The 18,463-nt window shown below is 42.3% G+C and overlaps 1 protein-coding gene across 2 annotated transcripts in view; it reads right to left on the bottom strand.

Annotated features, from left to right (window-relative positions):
- Positions 1-252: 252 nt before the first annotated feature.
- The window catches only part of LOC117414961 (tripartite motif-containing protein 16-like), a 40,941-nt gene continuing 22,730 nt past the window's right edge, over positions 253-18,463 (bottom strand). For both annotated transcript variants that reach the window (XM_059010198.1, XM_059010197.1), the window contains 4 exons: positions 14,169-14,234; positions 5,809-5,865; positions 1,545-1,610; positions 253-777 (listed from right to left, as the gene is read on the bottom strand). In XM_059010198.1, the coding sequence (XP_058866181.1) occupies positions 560-777; positions 1,545-1,610; positions 5,809-5,865; positions 14,169-14,234 (407 nt within the window). In that variant the 3' untranslated portion in view covers positions 253-559. The remainder of the gene's footprint in view (positions 778-1,544; positions 1,611-5,808; positions 5,866-14,168; positions 14,235-18,463) is intronic.

Raw genomic sequence — 18,463 nt, forward strand, 5'->3', positions numbered from 1 at the left:
GAAAATAATTTGGCCCTGACGCGCCTGACACGCGCTGAATAAATGGACCACAAAGGGTTAGAGTGCAGTGTGCAAAGATTAATTAACCCGTTCTGCGCTAGTTTCTACATGTATACAAAACAAATGCACCTACAAAATGCCCATCTGTTACAAAATGAAAGAGAAAAGGGGAAAGAATAAAGAGAAAATGCAATCAGATAAAGAAAAACAAATGTTTCTTAAAACACTGAATGGGCTACTTCAGCTGGCAAATTGTTACAGGGCAATCAGACCACCAATTCGGCCCAAACCCAGGATAGAGGGGCTCAGTAAATGTGGTTTGGAATCTGTGCAGGAGGGTCATTGTGTCATCAGAGACTCCATAAAATGACAGAGCGCCGCCATTGAAGTCCAGATACACTCCTATTCTGGGGAAGTGGGGTTCAATTATTGCAGTTTTTATATAATTGTGCCAGACAGAACAATTGGAACCAAAGTAAACCAAACTCCAGGACTTTTCATTGTATCCAAGGCCACTGAAATGATCCTTTCTTTTCCTGTTGATTCCCTTATATGTGACTCATATAGAGGCTCTCTCCCCACTCCACTCAATCTCCCAATAGCAGCGAGTCCCAGACAAACCCTCTCTGCAAAGCACTTGCCACCAGTAGTCAAATCTCTCTGGGTGATCAGGATATGGCTGGCTCTCTCCCTTTCTCCAGGTCACCTTTCTGTTCCCCTCAGACAGATAAAGCTCTCCGTGTGCTGTGTTGGGGTCTAGTGTGAGCCGACAGGAATCTGATTGAAAAGAAGAGGAGGGTTAGAGGAGAGACGGTTAGAAAAGTCAAGTCACTGAGAAACATCTGCACTGGTTTGAGTTGTACAGAACCAGCAAAAAAGACAGATAAACAGACATTGCAGTAGCTATATAATTGCTATTTCATATTCCAACTTGAAAACAAGATTTTTGGTACTATTTTGTGGGGAGTTTGTGTTTATATTGCAGCTGGCAATCAATGCACAAAGTAATGCTGCTTTTCATGGTAAAATATTATACAGCCCCTCCAACAAGTGTTGGGGCAGATGAATGAATGCAGAGCCACGCGGGGAGGGGGGGGGGGAGGGGGAGGGGTTGCCATTTTAACCCACTCAGACTCCACCCCACAAATGCAATGATACCACAATATACATTTAGTACCAACACAGGGGGACTGTGAGGGACAGCTGTTCGTTTGACCCAAACCTAGTTAGATTTTCCATGGATTCAAAGATGGGACGATTATCTATACAGGGATGGCAAGACATTTAGGGAGAGAAAGGTCGGAGTAGGAAAAACGGGTAACAAATGCCCCTCCTCCCCAGTCAGTGATTCTGCATGTATTAATCTGTCCCAATCCTTGTTGGAGAGGAGTGTATATTAATGGGGTCACAGTTACAGTTAATAAATAAGCAGAAGAATTGCTGCTGCTGTCCTCAAGCTCCACACCTCCCTGTTCTATAGTGTCAGCTCTTCTCAAAATGGAGGGGTGCATCTTTCAATCAAATGTTTCAGTGAAAATACTTACATTTTAAAAAGTCAGCTCTGCTCCTGGGCTCTGGAGCCTGCAGACTGTAAACTGCAACTTCATTTACTGGGTAGAAAAATAGAGAATCCAGAACTGCATGTGAGGACAAACAGCAATCTGCCATGATCATCATTAGAAAGACAAATGCACAGCTAACTCCATACTCAGCAGAAATCTTTCAGTCATACATTCCTCATTTCTAGCTACTACAACTGTGGGGTCCTTCTAAAAAGGAACACTACCTCTGTAGATAAATGGGGGGCATTCCAGATTGAGTGTAATATGCCCTGTGGCTGCAATGTAGTTGTTGTGAAACTTGTTAAAAATTGGGACTTGGTTTTAAGAACACAGTTAACCTGACATTCTGCACCCCATTCGAATCAAATTATACTGTAATGTAATCAAATGAAGAAAAGATCATGGAATTTGGTGGGGATCTGGAATGCTGAGAACATAATGAGATGTAAGGGTTTGTCTTGTACTTGTGCAGTTGCTCGCCTTCCAAAAAATCAACCCTCCTGAAAGAAGGTGCAAAGTGATGCAGAAGCGAGTAGATGTAGAAGCAAGCACACACCTCCAAGGTGGTTGCTGCCTGCTGCGGTTTACTTCTTGAAGGATCCCAGGGTGTCAGCTTCAACAACATTACTGGGGAGTTGGTTCCAGACCCTCACAATTCTCTGTGTAAAAAAGTGCCTCCTATTTTCTGTTCTGAATGCCCCTTTATCTAATCTCCATTTATGACCCCTGGTCCTTGTTTCTTTTTTCAAGTCAAAGAAGTCCCCCGGGTTGACATTGTCTATACCTTTTAGGATTTTGAATGTTTGAATCAGATCGCCGCGTAGTCTTCTTTGTTCAAGACCGAATAGATTCAATTCTTTTAGCCTGTCTGCATACGACATGCCTTTTAAACCCGGGATAATTCTGGTTGCTCTTCTTTGCACTCTTTCTAGAGCAGCAATATCCTTTTTGTAACAAGGTGACCAGAACTGAACACAATATTCTAGGTGAGGTCTTACTAATGCATTGTAGAGTTTTAACATTACTTCCCTTGATTTAAATTCAACACTTCTCACAATATATCCGAGCATCTTGTTAGCCTTTTTTATAGCTTCCCCACATTGTCTAGATGAAGACATTTCTGAGTCAACATAAACTCCTAGGTCTTTTTCATAGTTCCCTTCTTCAATTTCACTATCTCCCATATGATATTTATAATGAACATTTTTATTTCCTGCATGCAATACTTTACACTTTTCTCTATTAAATTTCATTTGCCATGTGTCTGCCCAATTTTGAATGCGGTCTAGATCATTTTGAATGACCTTTGCTGCTTCAACAGTGTCTGCCACTCCTCCTATTTTTGTGTCGTCTGCAAATTTAACGAGTTTGCTTACTATATCAGAGTCTAAATCATTAATGTAGATTAGGAATAGCAGAGGACCTAATACTGATCCCTGTGGTACACCACTGGTTACCTCACTCCATTTCGAGGTTTCTCCTCTAATCAGTACTTTCTGTTTTCTACATGTTAACCACTCCCTAATCCATGTGCATGCATTTCCTTGAATCCCTACTGCGTTCAGTTTGAGAATTAATCTTTTATGCGGGACTTTGTCAAAAGCTTTCTGGAAATCTAAATAGACCATGTCGTATGCTTTGCAGTTATCCATTTTCAATGTTGCATCCTCAAAAAAGTCAAGTAGGTTAGTTAGACACCACCATTCAGAAACTTTCTGACAAAGAGAAAACTGCAGTTTCGGTCGATTTCCCACGGAAGTGATTTGTATGCAGACAGTATTCCTCATTTTGCATTTCAAAACCTGAACTTGAAAATATATTTCATACGTTTGTAGGCCTACATGGTAGCAGTACATAGCTAGAATAATGCTGAAATAATATTAGTATGAAATACTAAGGCAAATGAGCCAACTTGAACTATGACACAAGGTTTATTGTCATGAATACTGTGGTATTAATTGAAGGATTACCAATCAAGCGGAAAAGAAAACAGCAACGCTAAAATAAAAATTCAAACCATTTTTATAATATAAATTTGGAATCGCCAATTGTTTTTAAGACCTTGTCTCAGCGCTGCAACTTCTGTATGAACTCGTGAGAGATGAAGACAAGCCAGCGCGTCCTCCGAAACGCATGCTGTCAGCCAACCTCCTCTTTACACACTGCGAGCCGCCAGCTTAGCTAACCAGAACTATAGCGTCGGAGGAAATGCAGTTCCACTAGCAATTCACAGCCAACTTGGAGGCGCCCGGCCACCACAGGAGTCACTGGTGCGCGATGAGACAAGGATTACCCTGTCGACTTGAGCCTCCCCACCCAGGCCGCGTTTGGCCATTTGTGCGCCTCCCTCTCTAGACTCCCCGCCACAATCACCGATGGCATAGCCTGGATTCGAACCGGCGATCTTCAGGCTATGGGGCGAAGTGAAGTGCCTTAGCTGGATGCAATGCCACTCGGGAGCCATTTAAAAAAGGTTTTAAAAACCTTACATGAACTTGCTTTTCATTTAATAATGTCATATGGTGGGGTTCCCGAGTGGCGCATCTGATAAAATCGTCTGTTTGCACCCACTGCGATTGATTCTCGTCCTGAAAAACCAGCACAAACCTGCTTCGCATCAGCGTTAGAGGTTAGGCCTCCCTCACAGAATAGAGCCCTCACCCTTTTAGCTAATAAACTGTATTGTGATTTTAGATATTTGTGTGCACATTTTAGGCAGGGTTATTTTAAATGGTATTTTTTGTCTGCCTATAAGCTGCATTTTACTGTTTTATTATTATTTGAGAATAACTATGGGTGAGCTGTCCTGTACTGTCTTTAATTTCATTGCAGTTATTAAGAATGAATTCTCCCAATCTTTATGCAGAGTGGGGCAAGACATTAATATCTTGTATGCAACTTGAAACTGAGTACCAATGCAACAAGAATAAAGACTGATTGGACTTGAGATCTGAACCAAGAACTGAACTGGAAACCCTCTTCAAGCAACAGTGTGGTAATTACAGCTGAGAGATACAGGGTTTGGTTGAGCGTGTAACATTTCTGGGGAAGGGAATACATTGTACAGGGCCTGCGCCAGCACCTGGGCAACAAGGGCAGTTTCCCGGGGCCTTAAAGTTACCAAGGGCCCACCAGAGGATAAAAAAAAATGTGACGAAATAAATTGCTTTATAAAGCGTGAACGTAATATTATGATTCTGAGCTACGTCTTTAGTGCTATTTTCTCTATGCTCATATTAGTCACTCCCCATTGGTGGACCAAGAGTCTGTTGTAATGTGATTGGACGGTTTTCTTCAGTTCACTACAATCGGAAGGTAAGCACGGATCGACAGTAAAAAGAGACTGGCTAGTCTGTTCAGAATCATCTGATTCATTGTTCTGCTTTTGTTGCTTGTTATTTGAACGTGAGGAGAAGTCACATTTCTGCAGTCGATTTAGAGACTGGATGCATGTGTCTGGCACTGAAGAGTCTTTTACATTCACACAAAATTTCCACCCGTCACGTTAACAATTAAATGGAAGGTATTAGTTAGCACTGAAGACAAACGTGACGATCAATAAAGAAATTATAAAAAAAAGCTTTTCTGTAATTAATATTTGCTTAACCAAATGTATATGCTGTTATGGACAATGTTATATTTTCATTTAAAAACACAGTTCTAAAAAATATATTTTTGGATTGAGGGCAGAGGTTAGTGATTGGTGGGGGGCCCACTAGAGATCCATTTCCCAGGGCCCACAAAAGTCTGGTGCCAGGCCTGACATTGTATGGAAGCCCATTTTCAACACCAAAAAAACCCCAAATACATTTAAAATTACTATTATAAGGTTGACATACTATCTCGGTATTTCGATTTAGTAAAGTAAATAGTATCTCATTATTTCTAAATAAATAAATGATTAAATGTTCGGTTATCCTGTCTCTCCCTTGCTTGTGCTGTTACAAAACCTGTTCCCGTGGAAACAAAATAACCTGTGTGGGTGGGAGGGTGGGTAGCTGCCCCCGTACCCATCGAGTGGTTCCCCAGTCTGGCATCGCCGGGCTACATTGTTTTACTATACATCTTTCTATCTTAATACTTGCTATCAGCACTTGTAGCAATCCTCATTATCATAACTGCCGTTCTTAAGATGTGTGCCTTGAATATTTTACATTGATTTTAAGCTGCAGATTTGGATTTCACGGCTGCACTGCGCCGATCCTAGAATCGGACCCAAAATATTTTACTAGAAGAAAAGCCTTACCTTTTAAACGCCTGCCACTGCTCCTGGACCCCAGGGTATAAACTGCTGTTTCATTCACTAAATAAAATACAGAAAACTGTGTTAAACCAAAGATTCTTCTGTAGAGGAGGGGTGGGGAACCCTGGCCCTGGTGGGCCGGTCCCTCCTGATTTCTGTACCCTAAATGACTCAGTTAAGGCCGATCCACACTGGAGGCGAATTGGAAACTCTCCACAAAACTGGAAATGAATACAAGACTCTGCCCATGCATTCCTATTGGACATACTGGAAATGAATACAAGACTCTGCCCATGCATTCCTATTGGACATACTATAACTGAATACAAGACCCTGCCCATGCATTCCTATTGGACATACTATAACTGAATACAAGACCCTGCCCATGCATTCCTATTGGACATACTAATCTGAATACAAGACCCTGCCCATGCATTCCTATTGGACATACTATAACTGAATACAAGACCCTGCCCATGCATTCCTATTGGACATACTAGAAATGAATACAAGACCCTGCCCATGCATTCCTATTGGACATACTATAACTGAATACAAGACCCTGCCCATGCATTCCTATTGGACATACTATAACTGAATACAAGACCCTGCCCTTGCATTCCTATTGGACATACTATAACTGAATACAAGACCCTGCCCATGCATTCCTATTGGACATACTGGAAATGAATACAAGACCCTGCCCATGCATTCCTACTGGACATACTATAACTGAATACAAGACCCTGCCCTTGCATTCCTATTGGACATACTAGAAATGAATACAAGACCCTGCCCTTGCATTCCTATTGGACATACTATAACTGAATACAAGACCCTGCCCATGCATTCCTATTGGACATACTGGAAATGAATACAAGACCCTGCCCATGCATTCCTACTGGACATACTGGAAATGAATACAAGACCCTGCTCATGCATTCCTATTGGACATACTATAACTGAATACAAGACCCTGCCCTTGCATTCCTATTGGACATACTAGAAATGAATAAGAACATAAGAACATAAGAAAGTTTACAAACGAGAGGAGGCCATTCAGCCCATCTTGCTCGTTTGGTTGTTAGTAGCTTATTGATCCCAGAATCTCATCAAGCAGCTTCTTGAAGGATCCCAGGGTGTCAGCTTCAACAACATTACTGGGGAGTTGGTTCCAGACCCTCACAATTCTCTGTGTAAAAAATTGCCTCCTATTTTCCGTTCTGAATGCCACTTTATCTAATCTCCATTTATGACCCTTGGTCCTTGTTTCTTTTTTCAGGTCAAAAAAGTCCCCTGGGTCGACATTGTCTATACCTTTTAGGATTTTGAATGTTTGAATCAGATCGCCGCGTAGTCTTCTTTGTTCAAGACTGAATAGATTCAATTCTTTTAGCCTGTCTGCATACGACATGCCCTTTAAACCCGGGATAATTCTGGTTGCTCTTCTTTGCACTCTTTCTAGAGCAGCAACATCCTTTTTGTAACGAGGTAACCAGAACTGAACACAATATTCTAGGTGAAGTCTTACTAATGCATTGTAAAGTTTTAACATTACTTCCCTTGATTTAAATTCAATACTTCTCACAATATATCCAAGCATCTTGTTAGCCTTTTTTATAGCTTCCCCACATTGTCTAGATGAAGACATTTCTGAGTCAACATAAACTCCTAGGTCTTTTTCATAGTTCCCTTCTTCAATTTCAGTATCTCCCATATGATATTTATAATGCACATTTTTATTGCCTGCATGCAATACTTTACACTTTTCTCTATTATACAAGACCCTGCCAATGCATTCCTATTGGACATACTATAACTGAATACAAGACCCCGCCCATGCATTCCTATTGGACATACTGGAAATGAATACAAGACCCTGCCCATGCATTCCTATTGGACATACTATAACTGAATACAAGACCCCGCCCATGCATTCCTATTGGACATACTGGAAATGAATACAAGACCCTGCCCATGCATTCCTATTGGACATACTGGAAATGAATACAAGACCCTGCCCATGCATTCCTATTGGACATACTATAACTGAATACAAGACCCTGCCCATGCATTCCTATTGGACATACTGGAAATGAAAACAAGACCCTGCCCATGCATTCCTATTGGACATACTATAACTGAATACAAGACCCCGCCCATGCATTCCTATTGGACATACTGGAAATGAATACAAGACCCTGCCCATGCATTCCTATTGGACATACTATAACTGAATACAAGACCCTGCCCATGCATTCCTATTGGACATACTATAACTGAATACAAGACCCTGCCCTTGCATTCCTATTGGACATACTATAACTGAATACAAGACCCTGCCCATGCATTCCTATTGGACATACTATAACTGAATACAAGACCCTGCCCATGCATTCCTATTGGACATACTGGAAATGAATACAAGACCCTGCCCATGCATTCCTATTGGACATACTGGAAATGAATACAAGACCCTGCCCATGCATTCCTATTGGACATACTATAACTGAATACAAGACCCTGCCCATGCATTCCTATTGGACATACTGGAAATGAAAACAAGACCCTGCCCATGCATTCCTATTGGACATACTATAACTGAATACAAGACCCTGCCCATGCATTCCTATTGGACATACTATAACTGAATACAAGACCCTGCCCATGCATTCCTATTGGACATACTATAACTGAATACAAGACCCTGCCCTTGCATTCCTATTGGACATACTATAACTGAATACAAGACCCTGCCCATGCATTCCTATTGGACATACTATAACTGAATACAAGACCCTGCCCATGCATTCCTATTGGACATACTGGAAATGAATACAAGACCCTGCCCATGCATTCCTATTGGACATACTGGAAATGAATACAAGACCCTGCCCATGCATTCCTATTGGACATACTATAACTGAATACAAGACCCTGCCCATGCATTCCTATTGGACATACTGGAAATGAAAACAAGACCCTGCCCATGCATTCCTATTGGACATACTATAACTGAATACAAGACCCTGCCCTTGCATTCCTATTGGACATACTATAACTGAATACAAGACCCTGCCCATGCATTCCTATTGGACATACTATAACTGAATACAAGACCCTGCCCATGCATTCCTATTGGACATACTGGAAATGAATACAAGACCCTGCCCATGCATTCCTATTGGACATACTATAACTGAATACAAGACCCTGCCAATGCATTCCTATTGGACATACTGGAAATGAATACAACACCCTGCCCATGCATTCCTATTGAACATACTAGAAATAGGCTGCCCCACCCCAAAACAGGTTGTGTTTTGATCAGAAAAAGTAGTAGACTGTAGTAGTTGAACTGATATTTTCTATTTGTATATATAAATCTTATGAATAAAATCTATAGGCAGTTGATAGTGTATTAGTATTACTAGGATTGTTCCAATGTGTAGAATACTTGGACCATGGTAATATTTTTGTTTATTTGTTTAGGGTTCGCCCTGAAGGGACCTGATCATTGAAATACCTACAGTTGACACAATGTACTAAAACATAACCATGTGCACTAACAAATGTCATGAGTAAAACTGTCTGTTCTAGCACAGTAGAACTGTCTGTTCTAAGTACGGTACTAGATTAGAGATAACACTTGTATAAAGCAACAAATTTAAATTGCGTAGGGCAATATGATAGGACAAGAGCTTATACATCGAAGGTGATTGGAGGAACAACTAGAGATAGAAATGTATATAAAGTGTCCCTTAAGGACGGTAAGGTAGAACTTCTATGATACTGATAAAGTGTTATGTTGTTCTCCGGAGCGCTCTGTATGTGGCTTGCTGTAATACTTTATTTAAACTTTGATTCAACTCAACGCGTGGACTGAATTGTATAATTCCAGCTTTTCGTCCCTACAGCCCAAAACTTAACTATATGTGTATAATGTAAAGACCCTTTCCCACTTCCGTCTTCCAATCACAGATATTTTCACAGTCAATGAATACAAAGTTTAAACAAACAAACACAAAAGCCAGATTTTATAATTGATGGTGTCAATTGAAGCCAAACAAAGTGTAGGATACTTTTGTCATTTAAAAGCTAACGATGTAAACTGCATATATGGTCTGATTTACTTTTGCTTATCAATAAACCTGTTTATATGCAACTTTAATTATGGGAAAGAACACCTCTCGACACAACTTTCCAGCCACGACTACTCGCCAGAGACACCAGGACTATTCAATTATTGTTCATCCAGGCATTGTCTTTTTTTTTGTATGCCTTTGTATTGATTTAATTTGACATTATCAAAGTATACTGCTCTACCTCATGAAAAAGCTTTTCATCGTCCATGCTTGCTTGTTTTGAGGCGTGTCTAACGTTTGTCAAGGGTGGTAACCTTGCTTCTGATTGGTCGGTTTCATTCCAGTCGCGTGACGAAAAGAAACATAGAGACAGTTTCTATTTTAGCAACGCGAGATTTTCTCAAAATGACAATCGCTCGCATCGCTTGCTGGCAGTCTGGATAATCCCATTTGATTGCATTGACGTCTAAATGATTTGCTTACCCCCGTCCAGTGTGGACCGCCCTTTACAGCAATTATTGCTAATATTTGGTCCAATTAAGTCATTTAGGGCTCATTTAAGACAGACCCCCCCCTGCTGTAGAGGATTTGGAATACAAACATGAATGACCATGTGTAACAGGGCGAGCAGCCCTGTACGTGTTTATTTATTTATAGAACGGGGTACCCTTCCGCCCCTGTGCAGTTTATTATTTTGTATTTGTTTTGTTGTATGATTATTATTATTATGGTTATGATTTATGATTGTATTTATGACGGTGAAGCGCCGCGGGTTTTGTTATTGTTTTATTTGGATTTATTTAGAAATGTATTTAAATGTCGGCATAGCCGATGGTTTGTTTGTTTTTGTTTAATCGCGTGGATGTGTAGTCCCATCCACGGTGGTTTAAAAACCTCGTGCAGAAGGTGGCCATCTCCCGAATTAATTAGGTGATTTAAATTGTTGCTAATCGGGAGATGGTCACCTCTCATAAAAGCCTGCAGCTCTCGGCACTCGGGGTGGGTGTATGAGGAGCGAGTGTGAAGAGAGAGATGAGAGCATTTAGAAAGCAAAACTAAGCATAGGAACAGTGAAGGCTACAGCCCAGCCTGACTTGTGTTTCGTATATTTTGTGTTCATGATTTGTTTTATTTAAACCTTTTATTTCGCTCTTTGAGCAAAGTGTTTTTCTGTTTAAATATTTGATTTATTTTTGTTATTTTTAAATTAAAACAGCGCAAGCCTTTTTGAACTGCAGTACTTGCCTGATGTCAGTTCCTGCTTCTGTCTGACATCACTGCCCAGTCACCCTGTCACACGTAGTGTCCTAAGTGGGATCGCAGCGCCTCCAGGATGCAGGAAGAGTAGGGGTACTGCAGTTTTTTCATTTTTTTTTTCGTTTTTTTTATTATTACGTGTGGAGTGGAGGAAGATGGGAGGAAGGAGGAAGAGCTGCCAGAAGCAGCAGCAGGAAAGAGGTGAGAGGAGATGGTGGTCACGGGACCCCACCCAACTAGGACCCCCATACTGGGACACCGAACAGGAGCAGTGGAGGGTTGAAGGGCCCCCCCTGTGTGTCATCTGCAGGGAGTTTGGGCATGACCAGGAGGACTGCCCCTATGAAGACCCCTGCTTCTGGAAGGCCTACTCAATGGGGAGGGTGTCCTGTGCGTCAGGGTAGTTTTGGCTGCTGAAGCAGCAGACCCCATCACCTCCACAGGCCAAGGGAGAAAAGGTGAGGAGAAGGAGGCAGAGAGGGGACATGGGCCTGAGTGGGAGGAGCCCGAACGTCCTGCGCCTGAGTGGGAGGAGCCCGAATGTCCTGCGCCTGAGTGGGAGGAGCCTGAACGTCCACAGCCCAAGAGGGGGGAGTCGGTGCGTCCACAGCCCAAGAGGGGAGAGTCGGTGCGTCCACAGCCCAAGAGGGAGGAGTCGGTGCGTCCACAGCCCAAGAGGGAGTGTTCCTGCTGGTGAAGGTGGGAGCGACACACAGTCCTCCCAGGGCGGTGGAGGTGTCACCAGCAGGAACACTCCCTCTGCTGGTGGAGGTGGGAGCAACACGTAGTCCTCCCACGACTCCTCCCTCTTGGGCTGTGGATGCACCGACTCCTCCCTCTTGGGCTGTGGGAACTGCCGGCCATGGAAAGGGGGGGAGGTCAGGAGACCAGCTCCCCCAGCCGTACTTTCGCGACCGGAGATCGTGTGGTCGGAGCCCCACAATGGGGAGCTGCCAGCCATGAAGAGGAGGGGGGAGGTCAGGAGACCAGATTCCCCAGCCCCAAAATTTCCTTGGCCGGAGGAGCCGGCCTGTGCCCGGTACACCGGGACGTTAGTACTGTTTGGGTGGGAGGAGGACCTCCCGCCATGGCCGCCACCATGGACATCTGACTTCCCCCTCTTGCGGGACATTGAGACTGAGGGGGGAGGTGGCCGTTGGGGCCATGTGTGCGTTGCACAAGGGGGGGGGGGATGTGTAACAGGGCGAGCAGCCCTGTACGTGTTTATTTATTTATAGAACGGGGTACCCCTCCGCCCCTGTGCAGTTTATTATTTTGTATTTGTTTTGTTGTATTATTATTATTATTATTATTTATTTCTTAGCAGACGCCCTTATCCAGGGCGACTTACAATCGTAAGCAAATACATTTAAAGTGTTACAATACAAGTAATACAATGAGAGCAAGAAATACAATAATTTTTGTTCAAGTGTGACAAACCACAATTCAATAATACAGCAGATAATAGTGATAGTTACATCAGGATATGATTAAATAGTGATAGTTACATCAGGATGTGATTAAAAACAAAGTACTACAGGTTAAACACTTGGCAGATTACAGTATTCTGAAGTACAGGATTAAATGCAGTAAAATAGGGGGCAGATAAGAGCAAAATAAAGCACATTTACATGAAGGGTGATAGTGTCCCAGGATACAGACAGAGGAGTTCTACAGGTGCTTTCTGAAGAGGTGAGTCTTAAGGAGGCGCCGGAATGTGGTCAGGGACTGGGCAGTCCTGACATCTGTAGGAAGGTCATTCCACCACTGCGGAGCAAGGGTGGAGAAGGAGCGGGCTCTGGAGGCAGGGGAGTGTAGCGGAGGTAGAGCCAGTCTTCTAGTGCAGGCGGAGCGGAGAGGTCGAGTGGGGGTGTAGGGAGAGATGAGGGTCTGGAGGTAGCTGGGTGCAGTCTGGTCAAGGCATCTGTAGGCTAGTACAAGAGTCTTGAACTGGATGCGAGCGGTGATCGGGAGCCAGTGGAGCGAGCGGAGTAGTGGAGTAGCGTGGGCGAAGCGAGGCAGAGAGAACACCAGGCGGGCAGCAGAGTTCTGGATGAGCTGGAGCGGACGGGTGGCGGACGCAGGGAGGCCAGCCAGGAGGGAGTTGCAGGGAGTTGTATGATTATTATTATTATGGTTATGATTTATGATTGTATTTATGACGGTGAAGCGCCGCGGGTTTTGTTATTGTTTTATTTGGATTTATTTAGAAATGTATTTAAATGTCGGCATAGCCGATGGTTTGTTTGTTTTTGTTTAATCGCGTGGATGTGTAGTCCCATCCACGGTGGTTTAAAAACCTCGTGCAGAAGGTGGCCATCTCCTGAATTAATTAGGTGATTTAAATTGTTGCTAATCGGGAGATGGTCACCTGTCATAAAAGCCTGCAGCTCTCGGCACTCGGGGTGGGTGTATGAGGAGCAAGTGTGGAGAGAGAGAGGAGAGCATTTAGAAAGCAAAACTAAGCATAGGAACAGTGAAGGCTACAGCCCAGCCTGACCTGTGTTTCGTATATTTTGTGTTCGTGATTTGTTTTATTTAAACCTTTTATTTCGCTCTTTGAGCAAAGTGTTTTTCTGTTTAAATATTTGATTTATTTTTGTTATTTTTAAATTAAAACAGCGCAAGCCTTTTTGAACTGCAGTACTTGCCTGGTGTCAGTATTTTAAGTTCGTGCTTCTGTCTGACGTCACCGCCCAGTCACCCTGTCATACCATGTTTAAGAATGTTTTATAACAGATTACAATATTCCTTAAATCTTTCATATACAGCAAAACCTCAGGACTATAACTTAGCATCCTATGTGGAATGAAGCTGGTTAATGTTTGAATCCCTCTGTCTCTGTTTTTGAATGCTACTGTGTTGTTTTCTCATGGCATGTCTTTAGAAACTCTCGTCCTTCCTGCTATCGTCACTTGGGATGTCAGTGTAAAAGAGGTGGGGCATTTCAACCAGGGGAAGTCGTTTGAAATATGGAACGACACATCTTTCAATCAAATGTTTCAGAGAAAACAGACTTACATTTTAAAAATCCAGCTCTAGTCCCTGGCTCTGAAGCCTGCAGACTGTGAACTGCTTCTTCTTTCACTGGATAGAAAATAAAAGAGAGAAACACCATTGAAACTAAATGAATACACAACCACTTATGACTAAAAATAGCAATCCTTTTGGAAAATCATTTGAAACAAAACCTCTGCAATATTCATCTAGCCAACAACCTGTGAATGATTCTTTTTAGGGTGCAACAAAACAACATGTAAACATAAAAATAGTAATAATATTTTTTTCTACTGTAAATTATTCATGTTTTGTGCGCACATCTTTGTGAAGATGGCGAAGTGTCTCGAGGCATTTTCCGAGCTTATTGCAATCTCAGGATGATGGTTGTTATATTTTTTTTGTTACTGTTTGCTCGAAGTTGTCAATAAAATGGAGACATTAGAAAGGTTTTGCGATGTGAGTTATGGCTGTAAATCAGTTCATTTACTGTAATTAACCATTCCCCTGTCTCCACCCATTTGTAGTGACTGTGCCGTAGCTTCATTTTGAAGGGTGAAAAGGGCTTGTTTTCTTCCCGGGATATCTTGCTTGGAATTTTTGTTGTGTTTTAATAACGGGAACGTTTTTGCGGCCTCATTCCCCGAATGTGAAACTTGATACAATCCGGCCCCTTGTCAGAAATGGGGCTGGTCAAAATGACCCTTTACACACCGATCTTGGCCAAACTGATGAATAGAGGTATGTATTTATTGTGTTTCCTGGAATTAAACCCTTGGGGTCCCTTGTATAAACACCGTTATCAATAAAGAAATATTCTGGTAGCTTGTTCCACCCCTACTCAAAAAAGCCTTGCAGTAAACAAAGAAAAGCGCAGAGTTCAGCTCCATGAGTCTCCTGAAACACAGCAGGAGATGAAAGGGGTCTCGCAGTAAACAAGAAAAGCACAGAGTTCAGCCCCACGAGCCTCCTGAAACACAGCAGGAGATGAAAGGGGTCTAGTAGCTCGTTTTCCTCGTCCAAAGCTTGGATGGTGAACAACTTTCATTTGGAGAATCCAAGAGGTTTGCCGGTCACTCTCAGCACTATCCAAAAGCTGACTGAAGATATGTTTTTATAGGTGGTTTAGTTGTTTGTTTGTTTCTTTTAAATTCAATTGGAATTTTACTCAGTCCTGTACAAATGAAACATAATAATTGCTTACTATGAGAAGATTTAGTTTCGGTTTCTCTTGCAGAAAAATTACACTAACACAAGTTACAGTGAAAAAACAAAATCACTGAGTAGAATATATTTCCGTTTTTACAGAAATCAAACCGATATTCTAATATTTTTGGTGATGAAAACAACTGCTTCACACTCTTGGACTCAACTGCCAAGCAGCAACATTGCCCTGCTCCTTAACAACCAATCCTCACTCCTGATTTGCTGGTACAGTACTGACCGTCCAACACCCACCTAAGAGGCTCTCTGTACACAGTGCTGCAGTACAGGCATTAATACATGTATAATACATTATACAGAAAGCAAGCAACCGTAACACTTCTATAACACCAATGAAAATCGTAGTATTATTCATATTGCCCATATATATATACACTACCGGTCAAAAGTTTTAGAACACCCCCATTTTTCCAGTTTTTATTGAAATTTAAGCAGTTCAAGTCCAGTGAATAACCTGAAATGGTACAAAGGTAAGAGGTAAACTGCCAGAGGTTAAAAAAAAAAAAGTTTAGGTTACCAAAAACTGAAAAATAATGTACATTTCAGTTATACAAAAAGGCCTTTTTCAGGGAACAAGTAATGGGTTAACAACTTACAGCTGTTCTGCAGCAATGGAAGTAAATTAAGCCTTGAAAGTTGATGCTAACAATTCCTACAGGTATCCCAACTTTTGTTGATTACTTACAAACCCTCTGTCTGTATAAAAGCAGTGTTGGAACAGACTGTGTTACTACACCCTCTTAAGCATTATTTGGACAGTATTGTACTGCAGGAAGTAGTATATTGCTCTCATAATGGCGAGAAAAAGGCAATTAACAAAGGAAGACAGACAGACCATTATAACCCTTAAAAGTGTAGGTCTTTCCTTTAGAGAAATTGCAAAGAAAGCCAAGGTGTCAGTGAGTACAGTTTCCTACACCATCAAAAGGCACTTGGAAACTGGAGGAAACTCTGACAGGAAGAGGTCTGGCAGACCCAAAGCCACAACAGAATCAGAAGACAAGTTTCTGAGAGTCAACAGCTTGCGTGATAGGCGGCTCACAGGACAACAGCTTCAAGCACAGCTTAACACTGGTCGAAGTAAGCAAGTCTCAGTTTCAACTGTGAAGAGAAGACTTCGAGCTGCAGGTTTGACAGGTCGAGTGGCAGTAAGAAAGCCATTGCTAAGATGGCAAAATAAGAAAAAGAGGCTTGCCTGGGCCATGAAGCACCGCCAGTGGACTACTGAAGACTGGAAGAAGGTCTTATGGACTGATGAATCAAAATTTGAAATCTTTGGTTCATCACGCAGGGTTTTTGTACGCCGTCGAGTAGGCGAAAGGATGGTTCCTCGGTGTGTGACACCAACTGCCAAACATGGAGGAGGAAGCGTGATGGCCTGGGGCTCTTTTGCTGGATCCAGAGTCGGCAACTTGCACAGAGTGAGTGGCACCCTGAACCAAAACTGCTACCACAGCATTTTGCAGCACCATGCAATACCCTCTGGTATACGCCTAGTTGGTCAGGGGTTCATCTTACAGCAAGATAATGACCCAAAACATACCTCCAGGCTATGTCAGAACTACCTTAGAAGAAAAGAACAAGACGGTAGGCTTTAAATCATGGAATGGCCAGCACAGTCTCCAGACTTAAACCCCATCGAGCTGGTTTGGGATGAACTGGACAGAAGGGTGAAAGCAAAGCAACCTACAAGTGCAACACATTTGTGGGAACTTCTGCAACAGTGTTGGGAAGAACTTTCCGAACAATATTTGATTTCCATTGTAGAAAGAATGCCATGAGTGTGTTCGGCTGTTATATCTGCAAAAGGTGGCTACTTTGATGAGTCAAAAATTTAGATTAAATTTTGTTAAACAAAACGATTCCATGATTTCTTTTTTTATCTCCAATTGTTTATTTGTTCTATGCTTTAATTTCAGAGTACATTGAGACATTAAACTGCGTAAATTTCAATAAAAACTGGAAAAATTGAGGTGTTCTAAAACTTTTGACCGGTAGTGTATATATATATATATATATATATATATTGTGAACCAGCTGCACTCACTCGGGTTCGTGCCCCTTTAAAAATACGACCCAGAACAATGAAATGGAGTTTTTCCGTGCTGACGCGCTAATTTTTAATGCACACAAAAATAAAACAAACTACAAAACAAAAACCTAACTCCGTTTGGAGCGCTTACTACACAGGTAATTTCCCTGACTACCTAGCAGGACGGCTAAGCCGTTTACCTGCCACAAACCACAATCTTAAACACACAGGTTTCACAGCACTTACACTCTCTGACTGCTCGGAAGCAGAGCACCTCATCTGCCTCCTTCTACTCAGCAGCCCCGTGCAGCCTGGCTGCACGTCTTAAATACCCTGCACCCGGTTCTAATTTTTAATCACCCCCGGGTGCAGGGGATAATACATAATAAAACAATTAACAAAACAATTAGCAAATTAAATGAAACAAATTGTAGTTTTCTGAAGTGCCACTCACCTGTAGGTATCGGAGCGCTGTACAGACCAAAACAAATTATAATGCTACAATTGTAAATAGGTCATTTGAAATAATTGATTTCCATTTACCACAACAGAAATATGTGTAGTGAATTTCTTTTTTTTAAATAAAGCAACAATTCTGAATAAAGACAAAAATCTGGAAATAATTGCATTATTGACCTTGAAATGATCAAAATCAAGAGGCAGCTGGAAGCTTAATCTGCAATCTGAGAGACTTGTTCAAGTGCAATGAATTTAGATTGTTGGTCACAGTATAATTCTTTTTTGTTGTTTGCTCAATCTAATTGTATTATATTTGTTAAACCTGCTTTTTGTAAAAGCACTCGCTAGAGTGCAGGATGCGCTCTATAGCCTGGACGTCGCGAGTTCGAATCCAGGCTATTCCACAGCCGACCGTGGACAGGAGCTTCCAGGGGGTGGCGCTCAATTGGCTGAGCGTCGCCCGGGAGGGAGGGAGGGTTAGGTCGGCCCGGGTGTTCTTGGCTCACCGCGCACCAGCGACCCCTGTAGTCTGGTCGGGCGCCTGCAGGCTTGCCTGTAAGCTGCCCAGAGCTGCGTTGTCCTCCGACGCTGTAGCTCTGAGGCG

The sequence above is a fragment of the Acipenser ruthenus genome, chromosome 40 (genome assembly GCF_902713425.1).
Source record: "Acipenser ruthenus chromosome 40, fAciRut3.2 maternal haplotype, whole genome shotgun sequence".
Taxonomy (NCBI): Eukaryota; Metazoa; Chordata; class Actinopteri; order Acipenseriformes; family Acipenseridae; genus Acipenser; species Acipenser ruthenus.